Genomic DNA, 17,925 nt, shown 5'->3' with positions numbered 1-17,925 from the left:
AGTCCCTGACCACCTCTTTCTCCACAGAGGGCTGGCTATCTACTCCCCATGTTGTGATGCCCAGCGCAGCAGTCTGGGAGCTGACCTTGTTAGTGAAGACAGAGGCAAAAAAAGCATTGAGTACGTTAGCTTTTTCCACATCCTCTGTCACTAGGTTGCCTCCCTCATTTAGTAAGGGGCCCACACTTTCCTTGGCTTTCTTCTTGTTGCCAACATACCTGAAGAAACCCTTCTTGTTACTCTTGACATCTCTTGCTAGCTGCAGCTCCAGGTGCGATTTGGCCCTCCTGATATCATTCCTACATGCCCGAGCAATATTTTTATACTCTTCCCTGGTCATATGTCCAACCTTCCACTTCTTGTAAGCTTCTTTTTTATGTTTAAGATCCGCTAGGATTTCACCGTTAAGCCAAGCTGGTCGCCTGCCATATTTACTATTCTTCCTCTGATAGTGTGGCTGATGTTATTAGGCCCTGTGAGGGTGTCCCCTGAATAGATATGTGGGCACAGTTGGCAACGGGCTTTGTTGCAAGGATAGGTTCCTGGGTTAGTGGTTCTGTTGTGTGGTATGTGGTTGCTGGTGAGTATTTGCTTCAGGTGGGGGGGCTGTCTGTAGGCAAGGACTGGCCTGTCTCCCAAGATTTGTGAGAGTGTTGGGTCATCCTTCAGGATAGGTTGTAGATCCTTAATAATGCGTTGGAGGGGTTTTAGTTGGGGGCTGAAGGTGACAGCTAGTGGCGTTCTGTTATTTTCTTTGTTAGGCCTGTCCTGTAGTAGGTGACTTCTGGAACTCTTCTTTTTATTCGTAAAAGAATAAATGGACACAAATCAGATGTCAAGAATTATAACATTCATAAACCAGTCGGAGAACACTTCAATCTCTCTGGTCACGCGATTACAGACATGAAAGTTGCGATATTACACCAAAAAAATTTCAAATCCAGACTCCAGCGAGAGACTGTTGAATTGGAATTCATTTGCAAATTGGATACAATTAACTTAGGCCTGAATAGAGACTGGGAGTGGCTAAGTCATTATGCAAGGTAACCTATTTCCCCTTGTTTTTTCCTACCCCCCGCCAGGCGTTCTTGTTAAACCCTGGATTTGTGCTGGAAATGGCCCACCTTGATTATCATACACATTGTAAGGAGAGTGGTCACTTTAGATAAGCTATTACCAACAGGTGAGTGGGTTTTTGTGTGTTGGGGGGGGAAGAAAACCTGGATTTGTGCTGGAAATGGCCCAACTTGATTATCCTACACATTGTAAGGAGAGTGATCACTTTAGATAAGCTATTACCAGCAGGAGAGTGGGGTGGGGGGAGGTATTTTTTCATGCTTTGTGTGTATAAAAAGATCTTCTACACTTTCCACAGTATGCATCCGATGAAGTGAGCTGTAGCTCACGAAAGCTTATGCTCAAATAAATTGGTTAGTCTCTAAGGTGCCATAAGTACTCCTTTTCTTTCAGGAAGGACAGGCAGGGCAGAAAAGGTGGGGGAGTATCACTGTATGTAAGGGAGCAGTATGACTGCTCAGAGCTCCGGTATGAAACTGCAGAAAAACCTGAGTGTCTCTGGATTAAGTTTAGAAGTGTGAGCAACAAGAGTGATGTCGTGGTGGGAGTGTGCTATAGACTACTGGACCAGCGGGGATGAGGTGGATGAGGCTTTCTTCTGGCAACTCGCAGAAGCTACTAGATCGCATGCCCTGGTTCTCATGGGCGACTTTAATCATCCTGATATCTGCTGGGAGAGCACTACAGCGATGCACAGACAATCCAGGAAGTTTTTGGAAAATGTAGGGGACATTTTCCTGGTGCAAGTGCTGGAGGAGCCAACTAAGGGGAGAACTTTCCTTGACCTGCTGCTCACAAACCGGGAAGAATTAGTAGGCGAAGCAAAAGTGGATGGGAATCTGGGAGGCAGTGACCATGAGTTGGTCGAGTTCAGGATCCTGACACAGCGAAGAAAGGTAAGCAGCAGAATACGGACCCTGGACTTCAGGAAAGCAGACTTCAACTCCCTCAGGGAACTGATGGGTAAGATCCCCTGGGGGAATAACATGAGGGAGAAAGGAGTCCAGGAGAGCTGGCTGTATTTCAAAGAATCCCTATTGAGGTTACAGGGACAAACCATCCCGATGTGTCGAAAGAATAGTAAATATGGCAGGCGACCAGCTTGGCTTAACAGTGAAATCCTTGCAGATCTTAAACATAAAAAAGAAGCTTACAAGAAGTGGAAGATTGGACAAATGACCAGGGAAGAGTATAAAAATGTTGCTCGGGCATGTAGGAATGAAATCAGGAGGGCCAAATCGCACCTGGAGCTGCAGCTAGCCAGAGATGGGTTTCTTCAGGTATGTTGGCAACAAGAAGAAAGCCAAGGAAAGTGGGGGCCCCTTACTGAATGAGGGAGGCAACCTAGTGACAGAGGATGTGGAAAAAGCTAACGTACTCAATGCTTTTTTTGCCTCTGTCTTCATGAACAAGGTCAGCTCCCAGACTGCTGCGCTGGGCAACGCAGCATGGGGAGTAGGTGGCCAGCCCTCTGTGGAGAAAGAAGTGGTTAGGGACTATTTAGAAAAGCTGGACGTGCACAAGTCTATGGGGCCGGATGCGCTGCATCCGAGAGTGCTAAATGAGTTGGCGGCTGTGATTGCAGAGCCATTGGCCGTTATCTTTGAAAACTCGTGGCGAACGGGGGAAGTCCCAGATGACTGGAAAAAGGCTCATGTAGTGCCAATCTTTAAAAAAGGGAAGAAGGAGGATCCTGGGAACTACAGGCCAGTCAGCCTCATCTCAGTCCCCGGAAAAATCATGGAGCAGGTCCTCAAGGAATCAATCCTGAAGCACTTACATGAGAGGAAAGTGATCAGGAACAGTCAGCATGGATTCACCAAGGGAATGTCATGCCTGACTAATCTAATCACCTTCTATGATGAGATTACTGGTTCTGTGGATGAAGGGAAAGCAGTGGATGTATTGTTTCTTGACTTTAGCAAAGCTTTTGACACGGTCTCCCACAGTATTCTTGTCAGCAAGTTAAAGAAGTATAGGCTGGATGAATGCACTATAAGGTGGGTAGAAAGTTGGCTAGATTATCGGGCTCAACGGGTAGTGAACAGTGGCTTCATGTCTAGATGGCAGCCGGGTATCAAGTGGAGTGCCCCAAGGGTCGGTCCTGGGGCCGGTTTTGTTCAATATCTTCATAAATGATCTGGAGGATGGTGTGGATTGCACTCTCAGCAAATTTGCGGATGATACTAAACTAGGAGGAGTGGTAGATACGGTGGCAGGTAGGGATAGGATACAGAGGGACCTAGACAAATTGGAGGATTGGGCCAAAAGAAATCTGATGAGGTTCAACAAGGGTAAGTGCAGGGTCCTGCACTTAGGACGGAAGAATCCAATGCACCGCTACAGACTAGGGACTGAATGGCTAGGCAGCAGTTCTGCGGAAAAGGGCCTAGGGGTGGCAGTGGACAAGAAGCTGGATATGAGTCAACAGTGTGCCCTTGTTGCCAAGAAGGCCAATGGCATTTTGGGATGTATAAGTAGGGGCATAGCGAGCAGATCGAGGGACGTGATCGTTCCCCTCTATTTGACATTGGTGAGGCCTCATTTGGAGTACTGTGTCCAGTTTTGGGCCCCACACTACAAGAAGGATGTGGAAAAATTGGAGAGAGTCCAGCGAAGGGCAACAAAAATGATTAGGGGTCTGGAACACATGACTTATGAGGAGAACTGAGGATTGTTTAGTCTGCAGAAGAGAAGAATGAGGGGGGATTTGATAGGTGCTTTCAACTACCTGAGAGGTGGTTCCAGAGAGGATGGTTCTTCTACCACTGAGAATAGTCTAGATGACAGAATAAGGAGTAATGGTCTCAAGTTGCAGTGAGGGAGGTTTAGGTTGGATATTAGGAAAAACTTTTTCACTAGGAGGGCGGTGAAACACTGGAATGCGTTACCTAGGGAGGTAGTAGAATCTTCTTCCTTAGAAGTTTTTAAGGTCAGGCTTGACAAAGGCCTGGCTGGGGTGATTTAATTGGGGATTGCTCCTGCTTTGAGCAGGGGGTTGGACTAGATGACCTCCTGAGGTCCCTTCCAACCCTGATATTCTATGATTCTATGATTCCTCAGCCGCGAGGACCATGCAAAGAATTAATTTAGTTTCTCTGCAATGGCCTTATTGTCCTTGAGTGCTCCTTTAGCATCTTGATCATCCAGTGGCCCCTCTGGTTGTTCAGCAGGCTTCCTGCTTCTGATGTACTTGAAAACATTTTTTATTATTTTTGAGTCTTTGGCTAGCTATTCTTCAAATTCTTTTTTAGCCTTCCTAATTATATTTTTACACTTCATTTGCCAGAGTTTATGCTCCTTTCTATTTTCCTCACTCGGATTTAACTTCCACTTTTTAAGGGATGCCTTTTTGCCTCTCACTGCTTCTTTTACTTTGTTGTTTAGCCACAGTGGCACTTTTTTGGTTCTCTTATTATGTTTTTTAATTTGGGATATACATTTAAGTTGAGCCTCTATTATGGTGTCTTTACAAAGTTTCCATGCAGTTTGCCGGGATTTCACTTTTTGCGCTGTACCTTTTAATTTCTGTTTCACTAACTTCCTCATTTTTGTGTAGTCCTTTTTTCTGAAATTAAATGCTACAGTGTTGGGCTCCTGTGGTGTTTTCCCCACCAAAGGGATGTTGGTGGTCCAGCTATATTCACTTCTTGGACCAGATCCTGTGCTCTACTTAGGACTACATCAAGAATTGCCTCTCCTCTTGTGGGTTCCAGGACTAGCTGCTCCAAGAAGCAGTCATTTAAGGTGTCAATGCATCCCGGCCTGAGGTGACGACCCAGTCAATATGGGGATAGTTGAAATCTCCCATTATTGAGTTTTTTATATTAATAGCCTCTCTAATCTCCCTGTCCTTTAGAACCCTGTCCTCCTGGCATTCCAGTAGTTCCATTTTACAGTAAATATTTCTGTAACCACAGTTTTGGGAATTGGACAGCTATTGTTGATCACATCAGGGTTTACAAGAAAGGCAAAGCAGGATCTCAACTTCTGCAAGTCTTCAACCCTGGCCTGAAATTCATCAAGCAATCCTTGTAATTTACCTCTGTATTCCTCGAGTTTGTGATCTACTTCCATTTCAGGAATTGTGTTTACCCTACTTTTGAGATATGGAAACTTGTTGAAGTCTCTTAGCATTATGTCTCCTTTCAGAACTTGTTCTGGAAGCTGAAGACTGTGTGAATAAGGACAGAAATAACCTTCTCCTTCCCTTGGAGTGCCAAATTGAGAGTTTGCAGATGCTGCATAATATCAGTGAAAAATATCAGATCCTGCATCCATTGCTCATCTTCCAATTGTGGATAAGACATTTCCTTTTCTTCGAGGAAAGCATTGATAGGCTCCAACAGTTCCACAAACCTATTTAAGACACTGGTGGTTGATAACCACCTCACAATACATTAGAAAGAGATGTCATTAGGTTTGTCTTCAAGTTCCAGCTCTTCGATGAAATTTTTGAGTGTCACGGAGTCTTCCCATTTGAGCAGATGAAACTGACAATTTCTAGGACCACTTTTGTAGTTGAAGTATCTGCCTGTGAGATCCTCACCATGGATTATGCAATGAAGAGGGAGAAATTCCAGAAATTTGGGATCACTTTTCAAGAGTCTGATAAGGCCTACTTCCCCCCCCCCACCACCACCACCATTGCAGGTGCTCCATCCATTGCAACACTGACAGGTTTATCCAGTGGAACATCAGCATTTGTCAGTGCTTTGTCCAGTGCATTCTTTACGTCAACACTGTGGGTTGTTTCTTTTAGCATCACTAAGTCCATGTAGCGGGGCGGTCACCCTGCTCCGGCTCAGAAAGGGTTAAAGGCCAGCCCTTGGAGGGGGCTGGGGCTGAGAGCCAATCAGAGAAGCCTGGGAGACAGCCAATCAGAGCTGGCTAAGCCAGTATAAAAGGGAGAAGACCAGAAGAGATAGTCAGTCTCTCTCCAGTCTTGGAGAGAGATGGACCTGGCTGCCGGATAGAGAAAAAGGGGGGCGGGGGAGGCATTAGGGCTGTGGGGAGGCAGCAGGTCCGACCCCCTGGCTGATGATCAGTGGCCATTTTGGACTGCAATTTGCCCCTGAGGGAAGGGCCTAGATGAAGACTGGCAGTGGGTCATTAAGGCAAGATGGGCTTAGAGGATTGGGGTTCCCCGGGGAGGGGAGGACCCTGAGTGTCAGGGTACTGCTGCGGGCAGTACCCAGGAGAAGCGGCACTGCAGGCCGGTGAGGGACATGTAGTCAGAAATACTATAAGTGGTGGAGATTGAGCAGGAAGCAGGTACCCGTAGGGAGACACCAGCCAGCAGGAGGTGCTCTGAGGCTGGGATGAGCTAATTCCCAGATGACCGGCAAGAGGTGCTGTGGCAATGAGTGCACGTTATGCTACAGTCCAACATTTCTTCTCTCGCAATTACATCAGTGAAAACATAGTGAACAAATATCACTAGTTGTGGTTTATCTTGTATATCTGTGGATTCATTGAGAATTCTTTAGATCATTTTGCATCTTGCTTGCAACATCATCACTGATCTGGGAGATCTGCCTCTCTGCGCTATGGCACAAAATTAGAATTTGCTTTATTAGTCATTAAGTTTTGTGTTACTTGAATCTAAAATTGCAACCACTCCTGCAACATTCTTCTTAACAAATTCTCCATCACAATATGGACATTTAGCATGAGTGATATACCATGACTAATAAAACTAGCTTTGCTCATTGTCAGCTTCCTTATTGAACACCAAGTGTAGTCTGACTGTTTAGGCATGATTTTAATGCTTGTTTACCCTTAATTCTGATTCAGGAGGGTATTTAGATGAAAAATTGTGATTCATTTTGTAGTAACATTTCAAATTGCTCGCTTTGTAGTGAGTGAGCAATGCATTGCAGTTAAGGCACAGGGGTTTGCCACCTTTAACAGTGAATGCAAAATCTTCCTCCCATTCTGGCTTAAAACTTCAGTTTTCTTCTTCATGCTTGCATTTCTTACAATTTGAAGATATCATTGTCATCCACAAAATTAACATAGAGTTAACACTTAAATCTAAAACTATTCAAATGAGATTTGTGAACAGTAAACACAGCCTGTATTCTGTGGAATGCAGGGAGACAGTGAGCACAGGAGGTCAGCACAACATTCTGAAAACAGAATGATGCAATTTCCTGATATAATGCACATGTGAGAGCTTCTCTTTCTATTGGCCTCACTCTCACGGTAGCTCAGGGCTTAGAATCTTTTGAAGTATTTCCTGGAGGCCCCACACATACATTCTCTGCCTACCAGCTGTGTGTGGGGCGGTCTTGGGATTTTAGTCAGGGCTCGGGGCTTCAGCTCGTGAGCTCCACTTTAACTGTAAAAGAGACACATACAGCTCACGAGCTGTGGTTTGACCACACCTTGAATAGATCTGTCAAGGCTGATTCCCCACTCTGGAACTTTGAGTACAGAAGGTGGGGGCCCACAAGGATTCTAAAAAATTAATACTAGCCACTCCAGGCTAGTATTAAACTCCCAAGGTTACAGCTTTTCTCTGACCTTGGATGGGTAGATGCTGCCACCACTCAAGTGCAAAAAACCCCTTTTGAGAACCCAGGAAAAAGCACTTGGGAATTCCTTCCTGTGGGGTACCCTCAAGCCCTTTCACCCCCACTCTGGGGAAGAGCTGAGAAAGAAAACAAAGGAAATCAGCTGTTGCCACCAGCTAAACAAACAACATATGCACAAACCTCTTAGGACACAAAAAAGCCAATCCTGTTCTTTAAAAAGGTAAATTTTATTAAAAACAAAAAAGAAAAAATATATCTGCAATTTAGGCTATTGCTAGATTTAAAAAAAGCAAATATAATAATTAAGCATCAAGAATGGTTTCTTGATATCCAGCTTAAAGGTTACAAGCAAAATAAAAGCACCTGGGGTTAGCACAGAGGAGTCCACAAGCTGAGAAGAAATAACCCTAATTGCATCTTCCTAGACATTCCCTGATTTACTTACATATCTGGGGTTTCAGATAAGCAATTCCTAGGTATGATTTGATGGTTTTCCATACCTGGCTCAAACCTCTTATAGCACAGTCCCAGCTCTGTCTCTGCCCTCTCTCTGGAGAACAACAGACAGACAAAGGGAAGTTTTTTCCCCAATTTTAAAAAGTTCTAGCCCTCCCATTGGCTCTTTTGGTCAGGTGCCCGCTCCCTTTTTTTTAACCTATGGGCTTTTTAACCCTTTACAGGTAAAGCAAGTAGAGAACAGCTACCAAGAGTGATTTTATAGCTAACTGGCTGGCTGGGTGTCCATAAAAGGAAGCTACCCCCCCCCACCTGCCCCCTTCATTTATCCCAAGATAATAGAGGTCTTTTCCAGCCCTGAAATCTATGAAATGTCACTGAGACACAGGAGGCCAGGGTCAAACCCTAGGTGTTGCATGACACTGCAGCCTCATAATACGTTGCAAACCTGTTCTAAAATAATTCACTTTAATCTCCAACTGCTCACAATGGCCCATCTCCTATACATCATCCAACATTCACGATGGCTTTCACTGCCAGTATAGCCTCTGCTTGGACCTGAAGCAGTAGTACTTCCCAGTTTTAGAGATTCCTAAACCACCACAGGTGGGGAGTGTGGCACTGAGCCCATACGCATGAGGGAAGAGCTGTAAGGGTGGAAAGGAGAGCTGTCAAGATACCTGGGCATAAAATTCCCAGGACAGTAATCCCAAAGGACGGAACCTCCATAATTCCTTGTGTCTTGCATATTCATCTTGCAAATAAAAACATTTTTATAAAGTAATGCATGTTCAATTGATAATTTTATTTGAAGAGATTAACACAAAAATAAGAGATAAAGATTGACACAGATGCACAAGGCCAGCTTATTTAAAATGGGCCAGAGGAGACTAGTAGATAGGTCATTATAGTACCACTCACTGAATAATAATTCAGATCCCCTAACAAAGGCATACATTCTAAAGACAGTCACAGAGGCACTGATAGTTTCTATTGAAACCATCACTGGATAAATTATATCAGATTTAAAATGTATTATTTACAATTCCACATGGAAAGATGAGGCCCTTCTGTAACAGGGAGCTGAACAAGTGAGCTCCAGACTCCCCACCAATAGGGAGGGAAACTAGAAATGAAAGCCACACTTTTCTCCATACTGCTCAGCTCAGAAGGGACTTTTCCTTCTTGTAGGGGACAGAATAAAGAGAGTTCCTTTTCATTCCCTCTCTCCTCTTTGTTCCACACAGAGACTGCTCCTTCTGCCCTCCCATCCCCCATGAGCAATGCTGGGTTGACCTTCACAAATCTGCATAAAGGGATTGCAGACATGGAAGAATCACAGGTGACAGACGTTAATCATGTCACAATGCACTACAGGAAGGAATAGGGATAGCATGATGATAGGCACAGGGTGAGAACCTGAACAGAATGGAAGAGTCTTTGGTCTGCATCATATTCTGACTGTACCATTACATTAACAGGATTCCCTGAAACACCTGCCTTTTCTAGCTGTCAGATAAACACTTTCTTTGCTGTTCACAAGAACAAAGAGGAATCATTTAGGTCACTGTATCTCTCGTATTGTCTCACCCAGGTGAGGAACTGGCACCAGATATGACACCAGGATACAGCAGGATGGAGTGAGCTCTCTGGTACTATCTGGGCATAAATGTTGCCATGAGGAGCTGAGCACCAGACTTCATTCTCTTCAGAAGCTGAGAATGCTGCAGAATGTGAGAGACATCAGGAAAGCACCAGCCAGGTCTCCTTGACAGCTTATCCCCCCATTCAGTGCAACCTTGAAGGGGAAAAAGAAGTCAAATGGGAGTTTCCAGTACGTGCTGGGCTGGCTACGTGGAGGCTCTGGCCATTCTGTCATGTCAGTGAAGGCAACGACGGTTGTCAAAGGCACCATGGTCATGCTGAGGGACTGCAGGAAAAGGAAAACACCAACAGCTTAGCATTCCCAGAGCCACAGATGCATCTTCCAACATAGGGCATGTTTCTGCAGAGGTAAAGGCTGCCCAAAATGACTGGTGAGGCTCCAAATAGCAAGCAGTCTCCACTAGCTATTACTACCATCTCCTGTAGATAGATCATATTTTCAAAGTGAAAAGAACTCTGACACTGTGGTCAGGCATACCACAGGGAAGTGTTTTGATGAGGTATAAGAGAAATGTAGTACTTTCATGTGTGGGTATACCCCTTTCCCTTTCCCCTTCAGAATGAAGAACTGGGACACTTTACAGAGCAGTGTAGAAGAAGAATAGTTACTTACCCTGCAGTAGCTGTGGTTCTCCTAGATGTTTTTGTCAGTGTGGTTCCCACTGTACGGTGTGCACGCACCTCATACATACAAAACCAGACTTTTTTTTTTATTGCTGTGTCCATTGGGGTCACACATGCACCCTGTACTACCTCATGCTCCCATGACAGGGCACAAAAGGCAGAGCAGCCATGACCTTCTCTCGGTTCCCTCACAATCTGAAGCTCCTAGTAACCAAGGACTCTGAGAGCAGGTCATGAGATCCACACTGACAACATCTAGAAGAATCACAGTTACTGTAGCAAAAAGAAAAGGAGGACTTGTGGCACCTTAGAGACTAACCAATTTGTTTGAGCATAAGCTTTCATGAGCTACAGCTTATTTCATCGGATGCCTGTAGCGTAAGTAACTATCCTTTCTTCCACTATGTATCAGTATGGAGCCCTACTTAGGTGATTGGCAAGCAATATCCCCTCAGGACAGAGGGAATGAGGAATTCTAGCTGCATCAGTCAAATAAGGATTGTAGTTCTTGTGACCCATTGTGATTGGGGCAGCCCTCACTAGAAATGCCAAGATCAGGGCAAGCTGCAAAAGGAAGAGCAGATACTCCCAAGACTGGTGGGTAATACTGAAGTTACACTCCCCAACCAGTCACAAACTGTGCTTCTGATCCCCCACACTGGTTATCAAGAAGCAAAAAAAAAAAGAAATCACAAAGCCCCCTTTATTGCATTCCAATTCTCTGGCTCCCAATCAGCACCTAGGCCCAGTACAGTGAGAAGTTATTTAAAAAACTCTGCCCACATATACAAAATGTTCTTCTGACCCCAAAGGGTCAGCCATGTTACCAGATCAGTATAGGTTTGGATCTTACCCAAAATACCACACTGCCAGCCAATCCCTTAGTGTCTAAAACAAAAGGTTTATTATAAAGAAAAAAGAAAGAACAAGAGAGATGTTAAAGGGTAAAGCAGTCACATACATACAAAGACTTCAAAGTCCATATATCAGGTTCCTAGCAGTATTGGTGAGTTTGCTGACTTGAAAGTCCCTCTGGAATACATCCACAGCTTGGATGGATCATTCAGTCTTTATTCAGAGCTTCAGTTTGTAGCAAAGTTCCTCCAGAGGTAAGAAGCAGGATTGAAGACAAAATGGAGAAGATGCAGCTGTCTTTTATAGTATTTAGATCTAGACTGTTCTCAGTGGTAGCTGATGACAAAACAAGGAGTAATGGTCTCAAGTTGCAATGGGGGAGGTTTAGGTTGGATATTAGGAAAAACTTTTTCACTCGGAGGGTGGTGAAGCACTGGAATGCATTACCTAGGGAGGTGGTGGAATCTCTTTCCTTACAAGTTTTTAAGGCCTGGCTTGACAAAGCCCTGGCTGGGATGATTTAGTTGGGGATTGGTCCTGCTTTGAGCAGGAGGTTGAACTAGATGACCTCCTGAGGTCCCTTCCAACCCTGATATTCTATGATTCTATTTTGCCATGCGCCCTGTGCTTCCTTTGTTTCCAACACAAGCTGCCCAGCACAAGGCTTGGAGGACCTTTTCTGTCCATAGGCATGCCCATGCATGCCTTGCTGAGTCATAAGGTGTATTCTCTGCTGTCTCTCAATGGGTCAGTTGTATAGCTGATGGTCCTTAATGGGCCATCAAGCAGGCTAGGCAGTACTGATGCCAAACTGTCTGGGGGTGTCACCCAGAAGCATAGCATAAGTTTGAAATACAGACATACATATATATCTATAACTCATAATACAAAGGTGATACAAACACATAAATGAAATTATCATATCTGGCAAATTATAACATTTTTGCAAAAAGAAAAGGAGTACTTGTGGCACCTTAGAGACTAACCAATTTATTTGAGCATGAGCTTTCGTGAGCTACAGCTCACTAACACGGCTGTTACTCTGAAACATTTTTGCAGATACCTGGCACAACTCATTACAATTTTACAATATTGATATTCATAATATCCACAAGTATCTCCCAGATTCCATACAGCATCACAGTTCTACTCTCCTAAACTTGGCATCTGATCAGCTAAATCCAAGGCACAGTGCTTGACAAAGGTCAGTGGTTTACTCCACATTTCTGCCTTGCAGATGTCTGATAGTGGCACATATCTGAAAAAGGTGGAAGAAATCACTTGAATGCTGGTGGAGTTAGCCTTGATATTTAGTGGGAGAGGTACACTAGCCAACTAATAACATGAGGATGCATCATGTGATCTGTTTCAATATTCTTTGAGATGAAAGAAGTTGACCTTTTGAATACTCTGGTATAGGGAGAAAGAGACAGGATTGACAGGTGGAATGATTTTGTTCTGTCAATAGAGCAGAGACCTGGAAATGACAAGTGTGTGTAATTTCTTTTCTCCCAGTGATAAATGTGCTTTTCGGAAGGAGACAGGCAAGCGAATGGATAGGCTCAGATGGAATTTTGAGACCACGTTGGAGAGGAAGTTCTGATGAGATCTCAGCATCACCATATTCCAATGGAACTGCATTTGGGTTCAGCCAGGAGCGCCTGAAGCTCACTTACTCTTCTGACTGAAGTGATAGCGACTAGGAAGACTGTTTTCAGAGTTTCAGAGTAGCAGCCATGTTAGTCTGTATTCGCAAAAACAAAAGGAGTACTTGTGGCATCTTAGAGACTAACTCTAAGGTGCCACGAGTACTCCTTTTCTTTCTGTTTTCAGAGTGAGGTGGTCCCAGGAAGCATTCTGAGAGAAGCTCAACGAGAGGCTCCATCAGTCTCAAGAGGAGTACACTGAGGTCCCAGGCAGGAGTGGGTTCTCTGACCAGTGTTTGAGCATGTAGTAGCCCTTTAAGAAACTTTGATACCATGGGGTGAGAGAAGACCAAACATGACTGCACAGGCAGGTGATAAGTTGAAATCACTGTGAGGTGGACTTCAGTAGAACCGAATAAGAGACCTGTCTGCTTGAGCTACAGTAAGTCTTCAAGGATCTTTGGTACTGAGGCCTGGGCTGGGTCTAGGCCATTTTGGGCTATGCATAGTGAGAACCTATTTACCATGCAAGAATATGTCCTTCTGGTAGATGTTTTCCTGGACCTGTATGGAGCAGTTTCTCTGTGTGGTGGTCAGCCACCCACTAGCTATACCATCAGGTGCAGAGACTCTGGTCTGCATGATGTGTCTGGCCACAATGCTGCAAGATCAGATCCAGGCTGTCTGAGAGATGGATCAGAAGCTGAATGGACATCTGGAATAGGTCTGTGAGCCAGAACTGACTTGGCCCATATTTAAGGCACCAGAAAGATTGTAGCTTTGTCTCTTGATTTTGGAAATCACCCTGGGAATGAAGGGAATTGGTGTGAAGGCATACAAGCAAGCCCTTGTTATACTGTAGCAAGAAGGCATCTGTTAGCATCCTTGGACTCAGGACTCTTGTGGAGCAAAAGCTCTTGCATTTTGCATTGTCCTTAATGGCAAAAAAGTCTCTTATGGGAGTCCCCGCGGATGGAATATCAGTTCTGTGATGGATCTGTGTAATGACCATTCCTGGTTGGTCACTGACTGTCCTGCTTAGGAAGTCTTCTAAGTTGTTGCTGATTCCTGGGAGGTGAAGAGACATTGGTCTTACCACATTCTGATGGTACCAATTCCAAAAATCAGTGGCCTCTTGGCGGAGGAGCAAAGAGCAGGTGCCTGTTGCTTGTTTATGTTGTTGCATAGCTGTCATATTGTCTGCAAAGACCTGAATTATCGAGTTTGAGGACAGGCAGGAATGCCAGACAAGCTAGTCTGATGGCTCAGAGATCTACAACATTCACATGAAGCCCCATGTCATTTGGAGATCAGATGTCTTTGATCTGCAAGTGGTCCAAGTGAGTTCCCCAACTTGTCACTGATGCATCCATGAGCAGGGTCTTTGTTTGGGAGGGGTGTCACAGAGTCCCTGGGCAATGCTCTGGAACTGCTCCCTACGAAGCCAGTCAGGACTCTGGGGAAGTCTCCTCTCTGTGAGCAGATTGTCTTCAGGGCAAAAAGCTCACACAGCTTCCACTTTCCTGGGTCTGACCTTGGAGCATTCAGCATCCTCTGCCCCTCTGTGCATTTCCCACAGTGAGTCCACCCAGGCGGGGTCCTGGGGAAGCCAGATGGTCCTGCACCCCAACTTCTCAGTCATATGTGACTCTTAGCCAGCCAGTAAAACAGACATTTATTAGATGACAGGAACACAGTTTAAAACGGAGCTTGTAGGTATGGAGAACGGGACCCCTCAGCTGGGTCCATTTTGGGGGGCAATGAGCCAGACAACCATGTCTGCACTTCACTCCTCATCCCCAGACAAATCCCAACTGACTCACCCTTCAGCCCCTCCTCCTCTGGGCTTTGTCCCTTTCCCGGGCCAGGAGGTCACCTGATTCCTTTGTTTTCCAACCCTTTAGCTATCACTTTGCAGGGGGGAAGGGCCCAGACCATCAGTTGCCAGGAGACAGAGTGCTGGCCCTTTGCTCTGCAACAATTATACTCCCTTATCCCACCACCTAGAGACTTACGAAATGCATAGGGGAAACCGAGGCACCCCTACAGTATTCAGAGGAAACATTAAGAACAGTCCCACTTCGTCACAAGGGGATTGAAAAAGGGACCCCTTTTCATGTGATTGCAGGTTCAAGCCACGAAACCAGTTCTGCAATGACATGATGTAGTACTTTGACCTTCTTGGCTATTGGATGTTTCATCGACGAATAGAGAGCCTTGAGCCAGAACTGGAGGGTACACAAGCAAAGTCTGGCAAGTGGTGTCATATATATGCATACCAACATGTGGCCTAGCACTACGAGGCATATTTGTACTGTTGTGGTTAGTTGTGACATCAAATGAAGTAAGAGTCCTTGTAGCAACTGGAACCTGTCCTCAGGCAGTGCACTCTTTCTAACGTCAAGTCGATTAGCATTCATAGAGCTGCTATTATCTGCGACAGCATGAGTGACAACTTTTTGCAGTTCACTAGAAGTCTCATGCAATTGAATAGGGACAAAGCGCAGTCCCAGCTCGCTGAGGTCTCCCGTTGTGACCTGCCCCAGATCAGCCAGTTGTCCAAATAGGCATTGATATGAATACCTTGACTCCTCAGGTGAGCCATTACCACCACAAGGTATTTTGTGAAGATCCTTGACGCCGTAAAGAGTCCAAATTGCCATACCTTGTACCAATACTGATTCAACTCTATCATAAATCTCAGGTACTTACTATAGGCCAGGTGGCTGGCAATGTGGAAGTAATCTTGCCAATCTATGTGGACAAATGGTAAGATCCCGTGAACTCCAACCCTTCAATACCAGAGCTATATGAAGGATCCCTCAGACTTCATGTAACCCATATCCCCCACGTTATGGCCTTTGGGGGTGGAGATGCATAATAATGGTACTATACCTTCAGAGACTGACACTGATACCAATAACGTGCTCCCAGCACTTGACTTTGTGGGTTGGACTGGAGGCCCACCTCAGCCCACAATACCTGGATGTTCAAGGACACAGGAACCATACAGCAGGAGGCACAATTCCCAGCCTGAGAAAAAAAAAGGGGGGATGTTTTCATAGATTTTAAGGCAAGAAAGGACCATTAAGATAATCTAGTCTGACCTCTTGCATAACAAAGGCCACAGAACCTCACCCACTAATTTTAGCATCAAGCACATAACTTCTGGTTGAGCTAGAACATATATTTTAGAAAGATATCTAGTCTTGATTAAAAATTTCAAGTAATGGAGAATCCACCATATTTCTAACTAAAGTTATTCTAATAGTTAATTACCCCCACCGTTAAAGATGTGCACCTTATTTCTAGTCTGAATTTGTTCATCTTCAGTTTCCAACCACTGGATCTTGTTTTGACTATTTCTGCTAGAATAGGGCCACCTACTATAAGAAATCTCTTCCCCATGTAGTTACCTGAAGACTATGATCCAGTCACCTCTTAATCTTAGGCTAGGTCTACACTAGAAATGCTCCATTAGCACAGCTGCAGTGCTGCAGCTGCATTGCTGTGCATTACAGTGTAGACACAATAGCGACAGAAGGGGTTCTTCTGTCACTGTAGTAAATCCATCTCTCCAAGAGGCAGTAGCTAGGTTGAGCTAGTGCTGTCCATATTAGGACTTAAGTCAGCTTAACTACGTCCCTAAAGGGTAGTGATGTTGCTAGATTGACCTAACTTTCTAGTGTAGATCAGCCCTGAGATAGACAAACACTGGATAAGGGTAAGTCTCAAAGGACAACAATTCAGCAGGATAACTCAGTGGTCAGACAGAGGCCAATATTAACACAAAGATTACAATACTAGCATTATAACAGCAACAAAGAAGTGGGTAGAGTGAGCTCTACTGCACAGTCTCAGAACTGGCCAGTAAAACGTTGGCTGCAGTATTAGACCTCTCCTACCCACTTATACATGGGTAATATGGGGCTACAAAAGTTAATCCTGCTCGTTCCCTGCTTGTCTAGTCAAAGAGGAGCCTCTAAACAGCATGAGTGTGGAACAACAACATCTATTTGTATGCATTAGGGTCCCTGAACCAGGTCAGTGGTCTGACACACAGAGTAATATGTACCCTGTTTGACTCCAGTAGCGAGCTACTAACAAAGAAGAAAGAGAAAACTCTGATTCTCTCCCACTCCCACGATCCCCAAAGCAATATAATCTTGCATGCCGAGCTCAGAAGAGAAGAACTTGGGTTCAGAGTTGGCCCTCCATTCTTATTACCTGCATGCTGCAGTTCCGGACAATGAGGCTGGTCCACTGATCTCTCTGGGTTGGCTCAGCACTGCCAATTATGGCCAGAGCCTGTGGGCTGCTCACCCCTTGGAGGGCCTGGTATAGCTTCTCCTGAAAGTAGCTACAGTTTCCATCCTCCATTGTTTGGGATATGCTGGAAATGAGACAGAACACATCTTTGGCAGTCTGAGTCCTTTGGAGCAGAGAAGCAGCCAGTTCTTAATACAGAGCATTTTTCTTCAGTAATGACCCCATTTCAAGGTGTCTACTACTTTGGTAATGACTGCATGGAGGAATTTTGGAAATGTTAGTGTTCAATTCTGTATGGATTCAGCCCATGTCCTCCATGAAAGTAAAAGGGAGAAGAAGAGTGCACAAAACACTGACAATGATTTGCTGCATGTTGAGGAGACTGATGGAGTGCCTCAGATATCCTGTCACCATGGGGTTTTTTTGTTTGTTGGGGGAGGAGGGTATCTCGAGGAAGAGAATGAACCAAATTATTGACTCTGTAAATCATGGAGTAGGAATATCACTTCATAGAGTACTTCATTATAATGAAGGCTTGGCAGAATTCATTTTTTACACACACACACACAAAAAGTACATCAGAAGCAGGAAGCCTGCCACTGGATGATCTAAGTGCTAAAGGAATACTCTAAACAGACAAGGCCATTCTTTGTATCAGTCCTCACTGCAGAAGATGCGAGGGAGATTCCCACATCTGAGCCATTCTTTTTAGGTGACAAATCTGAGGAACTGAGGAACCAGACTGAGGTATCAACAGAGGAGGTTTCAGAACAAACTAACAAGTTAAACAGTAA

The 17,925-nt window shown here is 44.8% G+C and overlaps 1 protein-coding gene across 1 annotated transcript in view; it reads right to left on the bottom strand.

The window, feature by feature from the left end:
* Window positions 1-8,856: 8,856 nt before the first annotated feature.
* TCTN3 (tectonic family member 3) overlaps window positions 8,857-17,925 on the bottom strand; it is a 60,116-nt gene continuing 51,047 nt past the window's right edge. The window contains exons 12-14 of the mRNA XM_073354693.1: window positions 17,090-17,255; window positions 15,758-15,895; window positions 8,857-10,002 (exon numbers count right to left, since the gene is read on the bottom strand). Coding sequence (XP_073210794.1) covers window positions 9,781-10,002; window positions 15,758-15,895; window positions 17,090-17,255 — 526 coding nt within the window. The 3' untranslated portion in view covers window positions 8,857-9,780. The remainder of the gene's footprint in view (window positions 10,003-15,757; window positions 15,896-17,089; window positions 17,256-17,925) is intronic.

This window comes from Lepidochelys kempii, chromosome 7 (genome assembly GCF_965140265.1).
Source record: "Lepidochelys kempii isolate rLepKem1 chromosome 7, rLepKem1.hap2, whole genome shotgun sequence".
In the NCBI taxonomy this organism is placed as follows: domain Eukaryota; kingdom Metazoa; phylum Chordata; order Testudines; family Cheloniidae; genus Lepidochelys; species Lepidochelys kempii.
The sequence above is the reverse complement of the archived record's forward strand: the minus strand, read 5'-3'. Positions and strand labels throughout refer to the sequence as shown.